Source organism: Quercus robur, chromosome 11, assembly GCF_932294415.1.
Source record: "Quercus robur chromosome 11, dhQueRobu3.1, whole genome shotgun sequence".
In the NCBI taxonomy this organism is placed as follows: domain Eukaryota; kingdom Viridiplantae; phylum Streptophyta; class Magnoliopsida; order Fagales; family Fagaceae; genus Quercus; species Quercus robur.
The window spans coordinates 19,672,824-19,694,920 of NC_065544.1; the positions used below are offsets into that span (position 1 = coordinate 19,672,824).

Below are 22,097 nucleotides of genomic sequence, written 5' to 3' on the forward strand. Positions count from 1 at the left end.
ATATATATATATAAAAGTGCCCTACAATTGATTTTTTTTTAAAAAATTATTAAATATAAAATATATTTTAAATATGTATTAAATATGGGTGGGTCGGGTCGGGTTTGGCGGGTTTGTAATTTTATGACCCAAACCCAACCCGACCCACTATAATAATTTTTTTGGTAACCCAACCCAACCCACCAAACCTTAAAAACCGACCCAACCTGATAGGTCGGGTCGGGTTTGACGGGTCGATGGGTTTTCTGCACACCCCTATCCTTAAGTAGGTGGTGGAATACACTACACTTGACAAGGCAGTGTGAAGAATATAATCTCTCAATGAAAATGCCCACCGTGATGTCATGTCCCTCACCATGAGGCGGGTGTTCTTGAGGTCCATGGTGAGAATTATACTAAATACTCCGTATTTCAACTTTTCCAAATCTTAACAACAACAAAAAAAACCTTTTCCAAATCTTTAGACTATTGATGCTATCTTGTAAGGCCTCAAAATTAATATTATTTTTTACCCTCCTTCATTATACTAACACTTTTTCTAAAACAATATGATCTTGACTGGCACTTCATACTCCATCTTCATTAAAAGCATATACATTGAAAGAACCACCAACAAGTCAGTTGACAGGGAAAAAAATATATCAGTACTTGCAAGCAACCCAAAAAACTTCTTTTCTTTTCTTTTTAATAAGTAATAACGCTCCATTCACTAAAAAAAGGGAATGTATAAGAAGGCAACCATAAAACTTACAAGTATTGCGAGTAACTAGAAACATGGAAGCAAAAAAGCAAAATTTTGAGTGCACTACTTTTGATTGTTTGAATATATCAGTAATTGTGAGCAACCAGAAAACAAGTACATTTCTGGAAAAAAAAAAAATGTTTCAAATCGTGTTGAGTGTTTGAATATAAATGAAGCTGCTATATGTTGCATCAAAATTATAAAGCAATACCACAATTTTGGGTCCCACCACCATCAAAGCAACAATTATATTATGTTTTGTTCCTTCACACAACACAGAAAAGCCTTCTCCCAACTATCACAACTAACCCCCAAGTAAATGCCCTTTTGCAATTCACATCTTGCAATAAAACCAGATATTGTAAACTAATCAACACATGCTCTAAAGCACCTCATCAACTACATGTCCTCCATCCTTTTTTCTTCTCCTTCCACATGGTCTATAATTTCCATCACTTAGAATGATTATGACCAAAATATTGAAAAACTTAAAAACAAGAAAACAACTGACGAACAAAATTTTACAACTCAAAAGACATCTGACAATTAAGCTTAAATAGATTCTCATTCTACTCCTGAATGTATCAACATAACCTTCTGTCATTTGATAACATAACAATCCAAAGATTTTTATCAAAATAATAGTTATATCTGTACACAACTTTTTTCCTTTAATAGGAGATAAAGGATGTATGAGATCTACAATCATAAAGACAGAATCTGTGAAATCTACAAATAGAGTGAGATCACTAAAACCCAAGTCCTGAGACCAATTAAACAAAGATCAAGTAAATAGCAACTTCTTCAATCCTTAATGCTTACCCACAATCAACATTCATAGATAACAATGCCCTTGATGAGAAACATACAGCATGAGACCTGATCATGCATATCTTCCAGTATCTGTGCAAAGGCCAATGCAAGCCTAGTGCATAAGATTTTTTGCTCATTGATGAGTCATCATACTTCTTTAGTTACAAAATGTTTGTCCATGACCATTATTTTATCTCAACCAGCTTGGACAGAAGGCTTCCTATTGGATGACTTTCAAAGCATTAATATGTACACAAGGCAGACTACAATATGTACAATGCATATTTAAGAAATTCAATTGAAGTAAGCAACAATAGTCCAAAGAAGTACATTCCAAAGCGCAACAGTGCAAAGAAAGCTTGAAAAAACCACATTGTTATGCTTAACAAAACTTTCAGCAATGTGTTAAAAAAATGAGATTTTGAAAAACAAAACATAAATAGTTTTACTTTGTTGAGAGGGAGAGAGATTTCTGCTTTAGTAGGTGTATTCGAACATTATGAGCTCTACACTCTACAACTCTCACATGTAGAAAACAAATAATCAAAGCCTAGGAGCACATGCCACAATCCTTACTGCTTAGAGAGTTGGGTCATCCCAAATTCATAATTCGTTTAGCATGCTGCCGTAGGAGTTCGTCACACTCCGCCTTAGAGGGTCGGGCCATCCCAAATTCTTTTAGCAATGACTCATTGCACTTGTTAAGCAACATTATTGCAACACCTTGAATAAAGCAATAAAACAATATATTTGAAGGAACAAAAGAAAGGAATAGATAATATACCTCAAGGCCAGCATATTTGATGGATGAAATGTAATATCCCTGCAAGTCAAGGCATACACGTTAGAACAAGCGATACATTTAAAAAAAAAATTACAAAGACATTTAGAAACACTTACACCAACATTGCATCTTGAATGGACGAACCAAGCGATATTTTTCGATGGACAGAACAACAATATTCAACCCCATGAAACCGTCGAGATCCATGGGCTTGTCTAATATAGGTGAAACTTCAAGAACCACAGAATACGAAGATACAGAACGACGTTTGAAGTAGGCGCTTCTCCTCCTATCATTTCTTCGTTTGCGGTCTTGACACTTCCGACGACAACTTTCTTCACAGCAGTGGGCACTTCTATCTTCATTTTTCACGACGGAGAATACTTACGTTCAAGAACTCCGGCGACAGCAATTGAAAGCTCGCTCCGCAGATGAAGCATCCTAGAAAATCCCCTCACATCATTGTCTTGGATGGTAAGTTATATGTTATAGGTGGTTTAAAATATCCATTACCTGCCTTTATAGAGGTTTTCGACCCTGATATTGGAACTTGGGAATCCTTGCCAAATCCTCCATTTATGAATCCACTCTATCAACCTAGGGAGATGGTGACCGCCCTTCTTAAAAACAGATACATTCCTGTTACCTCCTACACGGATTCTCTTTTTTACATTTACCAAATCTTTAGCCGCATTTGGTCTCCTGCTCCGCCTGTGCCCAACCTATCTAAAGTGGATTTTCATTTGGCACCCCATAAGATTAAATATGTTAGTGTTGATGACATGTTGTATAGGATTTCCTTTGACCACGTTTATTATCCCAGCAAGCATTTGATTATTCAGGCTTTTAAATTATCTCTAGATCAGTGGTTTGAGGGCTGCCTGAATGTTGGAAGAGAAATTTTTGGGGAATGTAATGAAGTTCTAGAGGATGAATATCCTTGCTACGGCCTTATCCATTTAGCAAATCAGAAATTCTGCCTACTTCTTCAATCTTCCTACACAGAGGATGGCAACGGCAATGGCAATTTTGATAGGAGGAGAAGCGCCTATTTCAAACGTCATTCTGCATCTTCTTCTTACTTGTACTCTGTGGTTCTTGAAGTTTCACCTATATTAGACAAGCCCATGGATCTCGAGGGTTTCATGGGGTTGAATATTGTTGTTCTGTCCACTGAAAAATATCGCCTGGTTCGTCCATTAGTAATTCAAGATGCAATGTTGGTGTAAGTGTTTCTAAATGTCTTTGTAATTTTTTTTAAAATGTATCGCTTGTTCTAACGTGTATGCCTCGACTTGCAGGGATATTACATTTCATCCATCAAATATGCAGGCCTTGAGGTATATTATCTATTCCTTCCTTTCTTTTGTTCCTTCAAATATATTGTTTTATTCAAGTTGTTGCAATAATGTTGCTTAACAGGTGCAATGAGTCATTGCTAAAAGAATTTGGGATGGCCCAACCCTCTAAGGCGGAGCGTGATGAACTCCTACAGCAGCATGATGAACTCCTACGGCAGCATGCAGCATGCTAAACTAATTACGAATTTGGGATGGCCCAACTCTCTAAGCAGTAAGGATTGTGGCATGTGCTCCTAGGCTCTTAATTATTTGTTTTCTACATGTGAGAGTTGTAGAGTGTAGAAACAAATAATTAGAGCCTAGGAGCACATGCCACAATCCTTACTGCTTAGAGAGTTGGGCCATCCCAAATTCGTAATTCGTTTAGCATGCTGCCGTAGGAGTTCATCACGCTCCGCCTTAGAGGGTTGGGCCATCCCAAATTCTTTTAGCAATGACTCATTGCACCTGTTAAGGAACATTATTGCAACAACTTGAATAAAACAATAAAACAATATATTTGAAGGAACAAAAGAAAGGAAGGAATAGATAATATACCTCAAGGCCAACATATTTGATGGATGAAAGGTAATATCCCTGCAAGTCGAGACATACACGTTAGAACAAGTGATACATTTTAAAAAAAATTACAAAGACATTTAGTAACACTTACACCAACATTGCATCTTGAATTACTAATGGACGAACCAAGCGATATTTTTCAGTGGACAGAACAACAATATTCAACCCCATGAAACCCTCGAGATCCATGGGCTTGTCTAATATAGGTGAAACTTCAAGAACCACAGAGTACAAGTAAGAAGAAGATGCAGAATGACGTTTGAAATTGGTGCTTCTCCTCCTATCAAAATCGCCATTGCCGTTGCCATCCTCTGTGTAGGAAGATTGAAGAAGTAGGCAGAATTTCTGATCTGCTAAATGGATAAGGCCGCAGCAAGGATATTCATCCTCTAGAACTTCATTACATTCCCCAAAAATTTCACTTCCAACATTCAGGCAACCCTCAAACCACTGATCTAGAGATAATTTAAAAGCCTGAATAACCAAATGCTTGCTGGGATAATAAACGTGGTCAAAGGAAATCCTATACATCATGTCATCAACACTAACAGATTTAATCTTATGGGGTGCCAAATGAAAATCCACTTTAGATAGGTTGGGCACAGGCGGAGCAGGAGACCAAATGCGGCTAAAGATTTGGTAAATGTAAAAAAGAGAATCCGTGTAGGAGGTAACAAGAATGTATCTGTTTTTAAGAAGGGCGATCACCATCTCCCTAGGTTGATAGAGTGGATTCATAAATGGAGGATTAGGCAAGGATTCCCAAGTTCCAATATCAGGGTCAAAAACCTCTATAAAGGCAAGTAATGGATATTTTAAACCACCTATAGGATATTTTAAACCACCTATAACATATAACTTACCATCCACGACAATGATGTGAGGGTATTTTCTAGGATGCTTCATCCGTGGAGCGAGCTTCCAATCGCCGTTGCCGGAGTTCTTGAACGTAAGTATTTTGTTGACTCCGTCGTGAAAAATGAAGATAGAAGTGCCCACTGCCGTGAAGAAAGTTGTCCTCGGAAGTGTCAAGACCGCAAACGGAGAAAGAGTAGGAGTATTTCTCTTTCGCTTTCTCAAAGGAGAAGATGATGAAGCAGAAGACAAAATACCCGAAGAAGGAGACAAAATACCCGAAGATGATGGTCCAGCACGGATCTCTGGAGCCAACATAGTAAACCAAGACATCATAGTCTTGCCATAATCATCATCTTTTGAGTAGACGAAAGGTTCATCACACATATGCCCGCAGAAGAGGATCACTCGTTCTTCATTCATAACTAGCTTTCTGTTTCTATTCCTTATTTAGGGTTTTTGGCTTTCAATTGAGAGGGAGAGCGGCAATTGATGGCTTTCGATTGAGGGGGAGAGCGGGGAGGGTTAGGGTTAGGAGGAAAAAAAAAAAAAAAGACTCGTGTGGCTTGGGGATTGAGAATCAGAGTGAGTCATTAACATTAGTCTATATATGAAACCTTGAAGTCAATGATCTCTAAGATAGAATGCACAACTCAGGTTTTGAAGAAATTAAACAAAAAACTAATTCCTACAGAATACCAGAGGTCCAGAATCCCTTTCCTAGATATCATATTAAGGAATAGAATATGGATACCAACCTCAACTCCATGAGGTCCTATATGGTTGCGAGAGATAAAATTCAGTACCAGAGTAGCAAATTCTTCAGGTACATCTTCCTGCAACAATGTGCAAAATAAAAGTTAAACAACTTTTCAGATTAAAAAAAAAAAAACCAGAAAAACAAAAAGAAATTCACCACGAAAAAATATACACAATATATTCTTCCATGTCAGACCAAGGCTACCTATTTTTGTTGGGTCTTCATAATATACACAATAATCCTTTCTCATGTTACAAACAATCAATCTTACTTTTTTTTTTTTTTCAAAATTATATTTTTATTTCTCCAACTCTTTCAAAATTATATTTTTAAGATTGCTTGACAATTACCATATCACTAAACAGCCTTCAAAAATAAATTCCAGCTCAAAAAACTGTTTCTATTCAGGGAATAACATTACAGAAATAAAAATTTCTTCTTTTTTATTTATTTTTCTTCAACTTTCTAAGTAGCCAAACAGATCACTCGAATCAAAACCAGTCAGATCTAAGCAAATTTCATTTCAACTACATCCTCATAATTAACAAAAAACAGTTCATTCAACCCAAATAGATCTCAACAGATCAAAACCACAGAACAAAAATCCAATACACGTGAGCTAAAGTCACAATGAATTATCACTCAGATCCAAACACGCCGCAACCAAATCGAATACATATAAAAATCAATAAAAATAAATAAAAAAATCAGAAAAAAGTGAATACCTTGCCTGTGACCAGCGCCTTTGTCAACGGTGTGGCACTGAGCGCAGTTGGTTTTGAAGATCTTCTCTCCGACCTTTGGATCGCCAGGTGGAGATTCAGAAAACGACGCCATTTTTCTCTCTCTCTCTTTTCGGTTCTTCTACTAGAGGCTGAGAAAGTTTAAAGAGAGAGAGAGAGAGAGTTGCTGAAATTTCTAGGAAAGAGAAGAATATTCGAGAAGAGGTGGCTTCAAATGGTGAGCTGATGTTTTGGCTTCGATTTTGCTGATGGGTCTGAGTTGGGTATGCTGGTAGCGGTGACGATAAGGTTGAGGGAAGCGTGGAGGCTGAGAGAGTGGTGGAGGCGAGAGAGACACCGGTTGAAGTGGAAAAGAGAGAGAGAGGGCCAAAATGGCCAACTGGCCCTAAAATTGTAACTATTTAGTTAGTAGACACCGTTTACAAACTATATCACTTATTAGCATCTCGAGTCTGTGAGGCTCGATTTTCGCTTCTAAATCGAGTTTTAAAGACTCGATTTCCATGATCCGATCTGACATATTTTTTGACGTGGCGATGACATGGAAATCGAGTCTTAAAGACTCGATTTCTAACTTTTATAACTACAACAACCCACAGCCCAGCCAGAACTTCATCAGAGCAGAAAAAAAAAAAAAAAAAAAAACACCAGAAACAGAAAGAGAGAAGATCGAGATTGGAGCAGACCACCGCCGCGAGACCCAGCGCACGACCTGGGTCTCGCGCGGCCTTGGTCGCGCGCGACCTGGGTCTCGCGCGGCCTGGGTCGCGCGCGACCTGGGTCTCGCGCGGCCTGGGTCGCGCGCGACCTGGGTCTCGCGCGGCCTGGGTCGTGCGCTGGGTTGCGCCCCGTCGCGACCTGGGTCGGCTCCTATATGATCTGATTCTTCTTTCTCCCTCTGATCTTTCTCCCTCTGATTTCTGGATTTCTGAAAATTTTTTTGGGTATTTGGCTTGTACGAGAGACTGAGACTTAGAATTTTTTCAAATTTTTTTGGTTTATAAATCGAGTCTTAGAGACTCGATTTCCAGGTAGGCAAGAAATGCCAGATCGGACCATGAAAATCGAGTCTTTGAGACTCGATTTACAAGCGAAAATCGAGCCTCACATACTCGAGATGCTAATAAGTGATATAGTTTGTAAACGGTGCCTACTAACTAAATAGTTACAATTTTAGGGCCAGTTGGCCATTTTGGCCGAGAGAGAGAGTGTTTTACTGAGAAGTGAAGCTAAAATGAAAAGTTGAGGGAGCACACGGATTGCCAGCATGTCCTCGTGAGGTGTCAAAATAAGGAGCCATTGGATTAAATGGATGGCTGGGATTTGTGTAATTGCACACCGTGCAATACCCTAGGAATTGCACGGGATCTCAATCCGTGAATTTGAATTTGTGAAACTAGTCTTTGATGAGTCATAGGATAGGAGTAGGACGTTTTTGGTGAATTTGTGAGACTTTTTTGTGAGTCTAGTTTTTGATGAGTCACAGGAGTAGGACGTTTTTGGTTTGATTGTTTTTATGATTTGGTTTTATCAAAAATTTTGTCTTCCTCACTTTTTTTTTTTTTTTTTTTTAGAAAGAAAAAATAGGAGCGTTTTTGGTTATATTTCATCCCCGGGCAGGGAGTCGGTTGCAAGAGAGCCCAACTGAAGGGAGCTTGCTAAGCCGTGTGAGAGTCATCTCTTTCTCACTTTGTGTGATATAGTTAATATTAATAATATATATGAACTTGTGAATTTTATTTTTGTCATTTGGTGTGATGTGATTAATATTAGTAATATATATAAATTAGTGCTTGTTTTTTTGTGATTATTTTGGTTTTAGATTTTTTTTTAGTTGGTGTACAGAACTACGAAATATGAAAATAATGAAACATTTTTTTTTTTTTAGATCATGAGTAAGTCTACTATAATATTAATTTTTTTTAAAAGAAAAATGTAAATAATTCTAAAGTCATAGTTTTTTTTTTTTTTGAGGGGAATTCTAAAGTCATAGTTGATAATGCAAGATTGTTGACATTTTTATAATATCAAATGTTTAAGAAATACTTGTTTTATATGTAATATTTTATTGAATATGAAACAAATGTTAGTTTTTATTTTCATTAAAAAAATATATTGTTTTAAGCTTTCGCCCCCCTAAGGTTCGAATCTTGGTTCCATCCCTAATTCTGTGTACTTGATCTCAGTTGATCATGGGGAATGAGTAGGTCTGATTGTTATGAGGTACTCAACACTATTGTGATTTGGCGAGAAGGTTAGAGTTCTGGCTAAAGACTCCAAATTAAAGGAAGGTGAAAAAAAGATGAGGAGAGAGTTTGAAAAGGTTTGATAATGAAAAAGTGAAAATAAGAAAGGAAGAAGGGTAGTGGCTGAGGAGATATGGAGCGGTGAGTCACATGCTTGGGAATGATGAATTTTTGAAAAGTTTGCAGGAAAGTTGCATGTTTTACAAATACCCTTTTATGCTTGCTTATTTACAATAATAGCATATTTAATTTTGAACGTTCCTTCATTAGAATTTTATATATAATCATTTTTTAAACTTTTTTTTTTTGAACAAATCAATTTAAAAACTTTAGCTTAATAATAATAAATAATAGTAAATTTTATTATATATATATTTAAATATATATCTGGTGTGTGATCTTGAAATGGTGCATCCGATACCAAAATAAATTTTAAAATTTTAGATAAACACTTGAATTGAAACTCAATTGAAATAGATCCAATATGTAATAGCCATCAATTGAGGCTACTACACAAGGGTTTTTTTTTTTTTTTTTTTTTTTTTTTTTAACACTCATAGTAGCTCACAAGTTTAAGTTGTATTTTATCAAAAAAAAAAAAAAAAAGTTTAAGTTGTCTCGTTATTGTTCCTATATACTCTCAATTTGTGTCATTGAATGGAAATAGCATTGTTATTTGTTCACTTTCTTCTAAGATTGCTTTCATGAATTTAATAGTTTTTCTATTTTCTTAACTTGATTTTTTTTAAAAATATATTCCTATTTTGTAGAATTTATTTTGAAGTTAGATCAAGAGTTCTATATTAAACATATTAAAGTTCAAGTGCGTTATCAATACTATATTAATTTATAATGATATTTTTATGATCTATAAATTTATTTTTAAGGTTGTTTGGCATTGTCAACAACATTGCATAAATGATAATTTAAATTCTTCTTTCATTGTTGGATTTTTTTTCATAGTCAATAGATTTCTCATGCATTGCACGGATCAGCGACTAGTTATTATTATTATTGTTATTATCATATTATTATTAAAATATTTTTTAGCATATTTAATTAATTCTTGCCAAGTTGGCTTTGTCCCAAGAAAAAAGACATAGTGGCAGTGATAGTGACATTATCGTAGTGCCCCATTTTTTTCAGTAAAAAAAAAAAAAAAAAATTTCTCCTAGTGCAATCAATTATAAGATCATTCTTACCAAAAAAAATTATAAGATCATTTTTTAAGATGTATCATCAATGAGCTCGATGTTTTTGTTTTTGTATTGTTTAGAAAATATCTTTGAAATACATTTTTTTGAAAAATAATTTCAATAAATATCAAATTGGTTGGTAATTCAACTATAAATAACACATTTAAAGGCAATTCAACATGTAAATATCAAATATGATGGAGGGTAGGAAATGGTCAAAAGATTAAGATTTGGACTGATAAATGGCTTCCTAGTTCCTACCCATCAACCTTTAAGGTCACTTCTCCTTTAAATTTACTAGAGGAACATGCACGTGTATGTGAGCTGATTAATTGTGACCGGGGGAGTTGAAGGCTCAATTGGTCAAGTCTGTATTTTTTTCACTTGAGGCTTAAACTATTCTGGTTATCCTTATTAGTTCAACTCTTCCGGAAGATTCTACGATTTGGAATGCTACACCTAATGTTAAGTTCTTAGTAATGAGTGCATATAAATTGGCTATGGACTTAACGGCAACAAGTTGAGAGAGACTGTAGCTCTAATGATGGAGCATTAAAAAAAAAAAAAAAATTTGACGAAGATATGGGGCTTACAAGTTCCTAATAAGGTTAAGCATTTTGCTTGGAGGGCTTTGTATAGATATCCTCCCTTGTCTTTCTAATCTTAAGAAGAGAAGTGTTTTGGTGGATGATAGGTGTGAGCAATGTGATGAGGAAGTGGAATCTTCGGGTCATCTGTGCTTGAACTATAATTTTGCTGCTAAAGTACGGGGAGTTATCTTCTATCTTTCAAACTCAACACGTAATGCAATTCCAGTCCTTCATGGACTTACTTTGGTTCCTTTGGGACAGCAAACAATGCAATGATGATACTCTTTCCCTTGCTATTGTAATTGGTTGGGCTATGTGGACTCGGAGGAATGAGAAAGGAAATGGCAAGAAAGTTTTATCAGGTCCTATGCTAATTTAATGGGTGGGGCAATATATTGCTGAATTTCAGTCTGCCACTTAAAAGGCTCCTCTTGTTAATGAGACTTGTTCTCCTGCGTGAGTTCCACCTACTAGCCCTTTGTAAAAAGTTAATTTGGATGCTACTATTTTTTCTTCTCAACAGACATGTGGGGCGGGTGTTGTGATAAGGGATTAGATGGGGTTGGTGGTTGGTGCTCTTAGCAAGAAATTAAATCTGCCTTTGGGGCCGATGGAAGCTGAAGCTAAGGCCCTGTTTGATAATAGTGTTTAAACAATAAAAACTATTGCTTAAACTCTACAACACGTATTTTTATACATTTTTTTATCCACACATATTTTCATAAAACTTAAATAATATTATTAGAAATCTCTTACCAAACAGGTCCTAAATCTTTTGAAGAAGACATTTTGCTTGTTAGTGATATTGAGGGTGATTCTCTTGTGGTTTCTAATGGATGTATAAGATGATTAAGCAAGAACAAAGAACATAGAGTTGAATGAATTCAGCGTTCGAGAAGGTAAGTTTTCATATAAATCAATTAAATAGAGTACAAGTGCAATTTAGATTGCTAAAATGCATTTTCTCTATTCCCCCCCCCCCCCCCTTATATTTTATAGGTCCCTCATGATGATCTCGATCCTACATCTGTTGATTATTTGAGCCATTACTCGAGTGTCTGTCCCATTAGACACCCCATCTGGCCTTCTGTTAGTTGTAGTAGCCAAGGCAACACTATTCAGGGGTCTTCTCCACATAAATGCGGCCAGAAAGTTAGTTGCAGGGCATTAAATGCGGTGACAGCAGCTTCCCTTTAAATATTTCCTAGCTCCCATCCTACTTGTACATTCATAAGGCACGTCCCTATCACTGGAGCTTCCTCGAAAATCACCTTGATATTTTAGGAGACATATTTAAGTTGTGCTTAGTCTATCCGAGGAGACATTCCTCCTCGGACTACCCTCCCATTCGTATTTCATTTATTAGATTATAAGTTTGACTTTGCCACCTCCATTTATTTGTCTTCGGATCACCATGCTCTCGACCAAAGCCCAAGGCCCAATATATGGGCTGGGCCCTTGACCCTACAATATATATATATATATATATATATATATATATTACCTAGGTTTATTTATATTAGACTCCTCATTTTCTATACTAAATTAATTTACCACAAAAATTTTTAAAATTTAGATCAGATGGGGCACGTGGCACAAAATTAAACTCTAATTGAAATCCAATTTTTACACTAAATTAATTCACTTGGCAAAAAAATTTAAAAGCTTTGATTAGATAAAACATATGGCGCAAAATTAGACTCTAATTGAATTCCAATTTGAAATCTAATTGAATTTTCTTTTAACTTTGACTATTAATATATACTAGTGTTTAACCCGCACAATGCACGGGATCGTTTAACATATTAATGAACTTTATTTAATAACGTAGTATATTTAAGCATATAGTGTCCAACACCTAAAACTATATACATTGGAGTACTTCTTCATGGGATATAACTTATACCGGCCATTTCAATTAAGTGTCAGCCCAAGGAATCCCTTGAGTCCATCTTGCATTGCCCCGGAACTTCTCTCCAAAAGTAAAAGAAAGTATATATTATCATTCAAATAATTATTCATTAGTGACAAACAAATTGTGATAATAAGAACAATAATGGATAGTAACTTTGCTTTTTTCAAGTTTTAAAATATCTCCTTTTCTTGGCACATTATTTAATTGTACACCATAGTTGCTTATGCAAGAGACTTGTTAGGTAAGCAGGATTGTCATACTTTTATTGAGTTTGAGAATTTCTAGTTGGTTCATATGTGGAGGGGGAAGTGGGCTTACATTGTATGTCTCCATTTTTTCTATACTTTGTTTAATGAGTATTATATTAGACACTTTCAAAATTAAGTGTGTCTAATATAAATTGCAGCTTCATGGTAAAGCAATAAACCAAACATAAGGATGATCAACACATACACATACACATACACACATTTTTTCCAATTCTAATAATTGCAGTTAAATATTCAATTAGAATTGCTTACTATACCAGTCCCAATATCAGTATTCACGTAAAAGAAAAAAGGAGTTCATAAGGCATGCCAAAACATTAGTATTTTACTGATCCAGTCAATTCTTCCACCAAAGGGAATATGGAATAGAATTCACCTAGGTTTATGATTTGCAGATTATGACGCCCGTGCTACATTGAAGCATAAATGCATTGCTCATTTTTCCCGCAACCAAACCATTAAAATTAGGAGAAATTTTTTTCCAATTATCGTTTGGTCACAACTTGAATTAAAACACATAAAAACAACACCCAACCTATTAAAATTAGAATCTTGAAACTCATTCAGCCACAAAGTCTCCATAAAATTTTGGACTAATAATGGGAATTAGACAAACTTACCCCATGCTATGCAATATTGAAATAACACAAAACTTAATTAGTTTTGCTTATAAAAATTTAAGCTCTATCTATGAGGAAAAAAAATGTTAGGAAAGTAAGATCAATGAGCCATATATGCGTTCTCTATGAACTGTTAATATAATAAAATGGATGCCCTCCCTCAAGCTCATTACTACCCAAATGCTACAATCCATTAAAAATCCAACATTATTACATTCTAATTAAAATAAGAATAAAGATTTGTAAGTTCTTGGCACTAACTAACTAATAAAACATCTCCTTAATTTGCATGTGTCACACATTTGGCGCGTGTAACTCCAATATAAATTGCATGTCCATCTTAACAATTTTGCAAAGGCAGGAATTTTTGGACGGAGGTAGGGGAAATTTGGTTCAAGGATTTCTTCAAATACTATTAGAGGAATTGAGAAAGGAAAGAGAAAAACAGCCCAGCAAACCTAACTTTGTCACTGTTAGTAAAGAGTACTTTGGACGCAACAATTGCATTGGCAGCTTCTGTATGGTCAAAGCAGACATTGAAACCAGTTTGGCTGCATGTGACATTGGAATTGTAATTGTACTGTAGCCCTCCATAGACACAACATTAAACCATTAATGAACATGAGAAAATGAAATTTGGAAGTCAAATGTATGGCATAATTAACTTAGCTATAACATTAGTGTTTGTGTGAAGTTGACTTGAACTTGCAAAAGTGAGTAAGACATTTTATCAAACACATAGTTTGCTTGTTCCAAATGGGAATGAGATGAATGTTTTGCAACATGAATCCACCCAAAAATTACACCCAAGACAAAATAAGCACAACTAAGTAAAAGCACCGAGGGATTGCAACCAACTACTTGAGTAGTTGAGCCTATTTAGAAAGGTATTATATACAGCAAGTAATGAGCTTGCAGATGTACCAGCGCATGGAAATTTTTAAATGTAATGTGACATATGTTTCATCATTGTACCCGCATGATGCAAGACTAAGTTATAAATTATAGAAACGGTGTGAGTCAGTAAATATCTTAACCAATAAAGAAATCAAACCAAAACAAACAAACTACTCTGATTAGCAAAAAAAACCATTACCAAACAACATAAAAAAATGAATAAACAAAGTTAGTTAGTACCTCTTTAGATACAGAAGAAGGGTTTGGTAATGGTTTATAAAGCATATTTAATATTCAATTAAAAAAAAAATTACCAGGGATGGTTCCAATAGAGTGGAAACTATAGCTGGTAGTACCGCTTCTAATCAGACTTGCATTGCTTCCAAGGATTTGCCTTTCCACCTACAAACCTAGAAAAAGAAAAGTTTAAGAAAAACCCTTTAATTTTTTATTACATAGATTTGAAATTGAAATCAATCATTTACAAATGAAATCTACAATTGAATCCAAGAGAGAGTTAAATAAATCCAAAGCAACACATATACCCTACCCATAAACCAAATTTAATCTTATAACCTTGAACAAAACCAAATCTAACCCAAATGCCTAAATCGAAACACTCAAATATAAAATCATATTTATCATTTAATTTTAAAAAGAATAAAGAAAACCTTCACCGGTAACGGTTCCGATTGCATGACGGTGATGGCTGCCCTGAAATTTATCTCTTTGTTGATCTCTGTTCTTCATTTGTTTTCGATCTCTCTTTTGTAATGTTTTCGATCTCTCTTTCAATCTTTGTTCTTCTGCAGTTTACGAAATCTCTCTGCCTCTCTTTGTTCTTTTGTGTTTTTCCTCTTTCAGCAAACCGTCTCTGTAACTTTAAAACCTTTTCGGTGTGAGAAATGGATGGCTTTTGTTACGTTTGCTTTGGGCTGAACAGGTGTAACATGCGGGCCAATTAGTGGCTTTTATTATGATTGTTTCGGGTTGAACAGGTGTATAGGTGAGTCTTCCGGACTCAACGTACGGTATTTTAAAGAAAAAATGGTAAACGTGGCAGCATTTTAAATTATCGTTTTTCCTATTTGTTATTACCTCCTTAATTCTAGGAATTCATTTTCTCTCAGCTTCTGCTATTATATAGATATAGATATAGATATATATATATATATATATATATAAACAATGTGTAACTCGTGTATATGCATGTGTATAATTTAAAAACAATCACAATTACAAGAATTAAACTATACATTTTTTTTTAGAAAATGTTCAAATTATACATAGTATTAACTTACACATTTTTAAACCATACATTTTTAAAATATGTAATAGTTTCTCATTATATTTTTTGCACTCGATAATTTACTTGCCACAAAAATTAAAAATTTAGATGGAAATGTGGCGTAAAATTGGACTTCAATTTAAGTCCAATTTAGAATGTTATTGAATTTGGACTTTTTAATTTTACGCTCAATAATTCACTTGGCATAAAAATTAAAAATTAAATAGAACATATGATACAAAATTAAGAATCCAATTAAAATCTAATTGAATATTTTCAAAGTTTTGGCTTTTAATATATCAACAAAGCCTAACTGGATATGCAATGGAAGCATTGCTTGTGTATTATATGACTGGAACTTCTTGTGAGTTTATTTAAGGTCAAAATACAAAACTCGTCCTCTAAATTTTCTAACTTTTCATTTCAATCTTTCAAATTTGCATTTTATCATTTCAATACTCTAGTTTCAATTATCATCAATTTAGTAATAATCAGTTAAACTATCCTTCCAATGTTGTGCCATAACTCACCTTTTTATATCTTAATTTTTTTTTTTTAAAACGTTAATAAAAAAAAATTAAAAAAAAAACCCAGAAATTTAATTAGGCAGAACAAAATATTAAATTAAATTAAATTCAAACAATAGCATATTTTGGGGAAGGGGAGAAAAAAGAACCGGTGCGGAGGTGAATCGTCTCTTTGTTGCCGATGGTGTCGTAGTATCTCTGTAGCCGGCGCTGAGACCCACACGTGTAGCCGTATCAAAGCTCAGTAATTCTAATATTGGCGTGACCCATTCTTCACAACCATGTTTCTCTCTCTGCCTCACTTCACTCCTTCACAGTCTCTGTAAGTTATGCTCACTTTTTTTTGGTAACTTTGGATTTTGGAAATCATGATTCATTCATTCTGTTCTTTCTTTGCTGAATTTATTTGTGATTAAGGAACCGTCATTTTGTATGTGAATGTTCTGCTTTATGAAATGGGCAGTGCTTTTATGATTTCCTCTTTTTATTTTGCTTTGTTTACAGTGTGAAACTTGGAAAACATTTGTTTGTTTACACAGTAGCAATGCTCTCTGACAAAAAATATATATATCTTCCCATTGAATGACCTTGTAATCTGAATCCATATATGGTAGATAGCACACTTCAACTTATCAATACCCAATTGAGAACAGAGCATGCTAATTGGTGAAACTGACACAATGCATAAGATTGCTCCGAATTCTATGAGTGAAAGAAGGACACTCGAACAACAATGATCGCAACTCTCTATAAAGTTTCTATAGAACAAGCACTTGATATCACCCCCATATCCCCGTTTAAGAAGCGATAGCCAACTGATAAAAGAGTGTTTAGGAATACAAAGAGGTTGCCAAATCAGTTTATCCCCATTTACTATCTCGTGTTTAACTCAAATCTTATTCCAAGCAGAAGAATATGAGAAGATACTAGATTTAGAGAGAATCCAGTGAACAGAATCAACACCTGCTATTCGAACTTGTGAAAGACCAGCTTGAAAAGCTACCACCTGATCTGATCTAGCTGGGGGACAGATCAAGTTATCATCTTGAAGAACACTCGAGAATTTAGCATCATAACTACTCACTGCTTCATATACCAATCTGAATTCAAACTCTCAAAATGAAGCACCTTTAGGATGCTACTTACCATGCCAAAGTACAGTTCTTACTCCATTACCTATAGAATGGCTAAGCGGAGGTTTAACCATCTCTCTAAGCTTTAGCATCTTCCTCCAATCCCATGAGCAAATTGGGTATGTGGACATAACTAAAGCTTTTGCCTTTAAGAGATAGGTGTGTACCCTTGCAACCCACAAGGAACCTGCCTGTATAAAGAGATTCCATACGTGATTAGTAACATCAGCCTTATTCCAGTCCTAGAGCTTTTTAAGCCCCAATCCTCCTTTCGATTTAGAAAAGCAAACCACATCCTGTGCAGCTATGCCTGCCTCTGAAGACTATAGAATCTGCACCTGTTGACAAAAATCTGTTGAAGCACGTCTCTATCTCTTTGGTCACTTTAACTGGAATAATGATGATATTAGTCCAGTAAACTTGAATACCATAGAGCACGGATCGTATGAGTTGTAACCTCCCTGCAAAAGAAAGTTTTCTGTCACACCAGGAATTTAAAGGAGTGCAGTCACTACTAGACAGTTTTCTAGATATCAAATGCAAGCCTAAAAATCTAAGTGGCAGTTGGCCTTCAACAAACTTCAAGAAAGATAATATCTGGGCCATTGTACCTTCACTCTTGCTGGTGTTTGCTTGAAGACATGAAAGAATTTTGAATTCGTCTAACGCATTTTCTATGATGCTAACAGAGCCTAGGTGAGCACTAGTAAAGACCATCACCAAAACATAAATGGTTAATTGGAGCTTATCACTCTAGGATGAAACTTGATGCCTGCTGCATTAGTAGCCCTAGACATCATGAGCTTTGTAAAAGCCTCCAAAGCAGTAACAAACAAAAAAGGGGACAAAGGATCACCCTTGCTCAATACCCCACAAGAATACCATTAAAGATGACAGAGAACTTAGGTGAAGTGATGCAAACATCCAACACATTGCACAAATCTTTCAGGAACACCACAGGCACACAAGCACCTCAGAAGTAATTTCCAATCCACCGAGTCATCAGCCTTCATTAGGTCTACTTTTATAGTAAATTTACCTGGTCACTCTTCTTTATGATAGCTGTTCACCGATTCTTGAGCCTGCAAGAGAATGTCTCTGCCATGCTATGACCTGGAATAAAGGTTGTCTGAACAGGACTAACGACATCTAATAAGCACAACTTTAATGCGTTAGCTAATATTTTGTACACTTGTAGAATATGTTGCAGCAAGAGATGGGTGTAAACTTCCCCATCCTTGAAGGATTTGGGACCTTAGGGACCATGAATATAGCATGGAATTAACCTCACCTAATAGTTTACCTGAGGAAAAGGAGTTGACAGCAGCAAGAATATCCTCTCTAATGATCACCCATGTAAAAAATGTGCGGAATAGCCATCTGGACCAAGAGCTTTGTCCCATTTCATTGGAAACAGAGACCACTTGATTTCATCAGTAGTAACATCTGTTTGAAGCACTTGATTTTTATCCTCAGGAATACCATCCGGTATGAGCTGTGAAAGGCTTTCCAATTTGCTTTCATCTGTCCTGGCAGGACAACCAACGAATTTCAGGTAGAAACTAATAGCCAACTCTTGTACCATGAGGATCCTCCACTCTCCTGCCTTGTTTGTCATATAAACACCTAATTTGATTATTTTGCATTCCTAACTTTCAGAATTCCATGGAAGTAAGCTGTTTTGGGCCCAGCATTACTTTAAGCAATGAAACAATGAAGCTTCTCCTTATCTTTCTGTAATAGTACCTGCTGACCTGGGAGGAGAAGAAGTCCTCTTTGTACATCCTCTAGATCCTCTTCAGCTTTTTGGACTTTAAGTGGAAGACCACCGAAAAATTCCTGGTGCAACTTCTTCAGCTCAACCTTAAGCAACTTCATCTTCCTGCACAATCTAAACATGGGAACACCACCAATTTCTTTGCTCCAAAGAGCTCTAGTTATCTTCATAAACTTAGGATGATCTGTCCAGAAATGAAAGAACTTGAATGGCTTGGGCCATAACTGATGACATTATGGAAAGACATATAAGCAACAGTAGGATCTGAAACACCTGACAAAATGAATCCAACCCCAGTATGAGGAACAGTCAAATCAATAACAATTAACAAAGACTGTCTAACTTCCTGTCTAGAATTGATCTTCCTCCCTCTTATTAGACCTAGTGTATAGTGCATTAATGTAAGGATGATCTAACACTTCTAGCTCCTGAAATCATTGGTGAAACACATCCTGAAACAGAGAAAATTTATAATTCCAAATCTCTCCTCCACACCCCTTACACAGTTTAAAATCACCACCAAGCCATGGTTGCAGGAAAGTTGGTTCTGATACCAATTGTTAGGTTCTTGGTAATTCAGAAATGGATGAAAAGAAGAATGGAAAAGAGAAGAAAAATGAGAGTTACTTTGAGGGTAACCATCTCCTAAGCAGTAGAAAGAATTAGAGAGGAATAAAAGAACAAACTTGGTTAATTTTCTGGATAGCCTTTCTCATACATTCCTTAGCATCTTATATGCAATCCCTTACATTTTCCTGCCTAAGAATATCAACTAACTGAATCTAGCTGACATCATAACTGACATCAGCTTAACTAACTAACCAATACACCAGCTATACTATTATACATTGCAGCACAGGTGACTTCCTGTACATTATATTTGGATTCCTAACATTCCCCAAGGATTCTTACCTGCTAGACATTTGAGGTTAAATAAATCAGACCATAGTTATCTTCTAGTTTAAAGAAGCAGAAACAGACTGCCCCTTAACCATAGTGATTTCACAATGAATTACTTATGACAGCTATGGAAAACTTTTTCCTCAATAGCATCACAATTCTAACAAAATCAGATCCTCCAAGCTCATGGCAACCAAATTGTTAATGAACCCCCAATTAAGAACAATACAATCTTTAATACATGAAGCCTTCTCAGCCTTAATTTTTGTTTCAACCATTAAAAAAGCTTAGAGATTATATCTTTTAACGGCAGCTCTCACTTCCCTCTGTTCATGCAATTATGCTTTGTACTTGAAGGACTAATTACACTAGTCTAACATTAGTTTGCTTCTTTAAGGTTTGTTGTTGGCTATCTTTCTTACAAAAGTTGTGAAAGTTTGTTTAAAAATGATTTACATTTCTTTAAATATTTTTAGTTATCATTGCAAGTAATACAAATTTATTCTATTTACTTTTAATTTAATTAATTATTAACTTAGTTATGATGTCATCCCAGTTTAAATAACCTTTTTAGACTGGTTGTTTGGTCTGGTTTTAAAAAATTGACACCTAAGCCAGAGGAACTAAAAGAAGTGGCATGTGAGTTTCATAACATATAACAGAACAAAAAACTACAGTGACTCTACAAGATTACCTGAATGCCTGCAAATATGTCAAAGTCAAGTGTGCTTAAATGTGCCTAGGCTCCAAGAGGCTTATGCACTTAAGTGTTCTCCAACACTGCTGATATATAAAGATACAAAGGCTCTGCATTTTAATGGTTTGATATTTTGCCAAAGCAAGAGTTGGCCTAAGATAGTATTTCAATATAATTGAACTCATGCAAGGAATTCTTATCATTTATTTATACAAAGAATGCAATCATAAGCCTACGCACAATACATGCCTGGGATTTTCTTTTGAGTTTTGGCTTCTGTATATATTGTGTTCATGCAGATTAATAAATTTGCTGTTCTGTGCTGAATTACTTTCTTATATTTGAGGATTAATTGTTTCAATGATGTAGCATATGTTGGAGGTAAGATTGAGTAGATGTAGCAGATGTTAAAACACCATGACTGTGAGATGGCTAAGACTTTTGACACTGACACACCTTTCTCAAATTTTACAGAACCAGAAAAACCTATTAACACTCCAAATCTTCAAGGAAGCCAAATACAAGTACCCCAATTACTTGTGCGAATGTCCTGGAATCAGCTACCATCTAATTGCAAAGGTTGATGTCAAAGTTTTGAATTGAAGATTGCAAATTGTTTTATTCGGTTGTAAGTTTGCTGTGAGCTTTGAACATTGGTTCTAATGTGATATTGTGATGTACTTGTGTGGTTTGGAATACTTGTCTTAATTTGGAATTGTAATGTTTTTGGTTCATTAGAAGGTTGGTGGTATTGGCGGAAGTTAGTACTTAGTAGGTTAGTATTTGCAAATGATTTAGGGTTGATTTTGTTTTGATGTTTGGAATTTGAATTTCATTGTAAATTTTGTTTGTTTTGATATTAAAATTTCTCCTTTATCCAAATAAATAGGAAAAAGTTTGTCAATGGTTTATGTTGCCTGTAAAATGCTTTTAACAGGGCAGTTTGTCGTGACTGGTAATATCCTTAATTAGGACCTTAGCCATATTGGATTGTATTGAATATGGGTTCTGGGGATTAAAGCTAATTTGTGTTGTAAGTGAATAAGCTCCTACATATTATCCAATTTTGATGGATTCAAAGGAATAAGGTGCTAATTCATCTTGAAAATTAAAAAATAATTATAATAAAAACACAGTCATAGCAATGAAAACACCATAACATTAAAGTCATACATAAAGAATAAGGCTAGCGAATTGATTTGGCATTAAAAATATCACACTCACTTCACTAGCCTGTTATACAATGGGTAATGCGACATCAAAATTGTTCCTTTGAAGCAATTGCTCTATTGTTTATGATACTTTATGAACTTAAAGTTACATATTTTTTGGATTCTAGTTTATAGTTGTATTCCAATATTGTGATAGACTGATAATGTTTTCTGCAACTTTCATGGTTTTTTTTAAATTTTTTTTTTTTATA

General features: G+C 35.2%; 1 protein-coding gene and 1 long non-coding RNA gene across 4 annotated transcripts; one reads left to right on the plus strand and one right to left on the minus strand.

Annotated features, from left to right (window-relative positions):
* Window positions 1–780: 780 nt before the first annotated feature.
* On the minus strand, window positions 781–6,978 carry LOC126705500 (uncharacterized). Of its 3 annotated transcripts, XR_007648299.1 has the most exons (4): window positions 4,353–5,868; window positions 2,338–2,378; window positions 2,005–2,251; window positions 781–1,775 (listed from the first exon to the last, which is right to left on the minus strand). XR_007648299.1 is itself a non-coding variant. In XM_050404556.1 (3 exons), the coding sequence occupies exons 1-3, from the start codon at window positions 5,537–5,539 to the stop codon at window positions 2,148–2,150; spliced, it is 1,332 nt and encodes a 443-aa protein (XP_050260513.1). In that variant the 5' UTR covers window positions 5,540–5,868; the 3' UTR covers window positions 1,827–2,147. The 3 variants fall into 3 exon arrangements, 1 of the variants encoding a protein (XP_050260513.1); XM_050404556.1 differs by lacking the exon at window positions 781–1,775 and having other exon boundaries at window positions 1,827–2,251; XR_007648300.1 differs by lacking the exons at window positions 781–1,775; window positions 2,005–2,251; window positions 4,353–5,868 and adding exons at window positions 5,875–5,952; window positions 6,602–6,978.
* Window positions 6,979–16,286: 9,308 nt separating this feature from the next.
* On the plus strand, window positions 16,287–21,487 carry LOC126705502 (uncharacterized). The gene is made up of 2 exons (XR_007648301.1): window positions 16,287–16,489; window positions 21,149–21,487. It is a non-coding gene; the product is annotated as an uncharacterized LOC126705502 (long non-coding RNA).
* The last annotated feature ends 610 nt before the right edge of the window (window positions 21,488–22,097 follow it).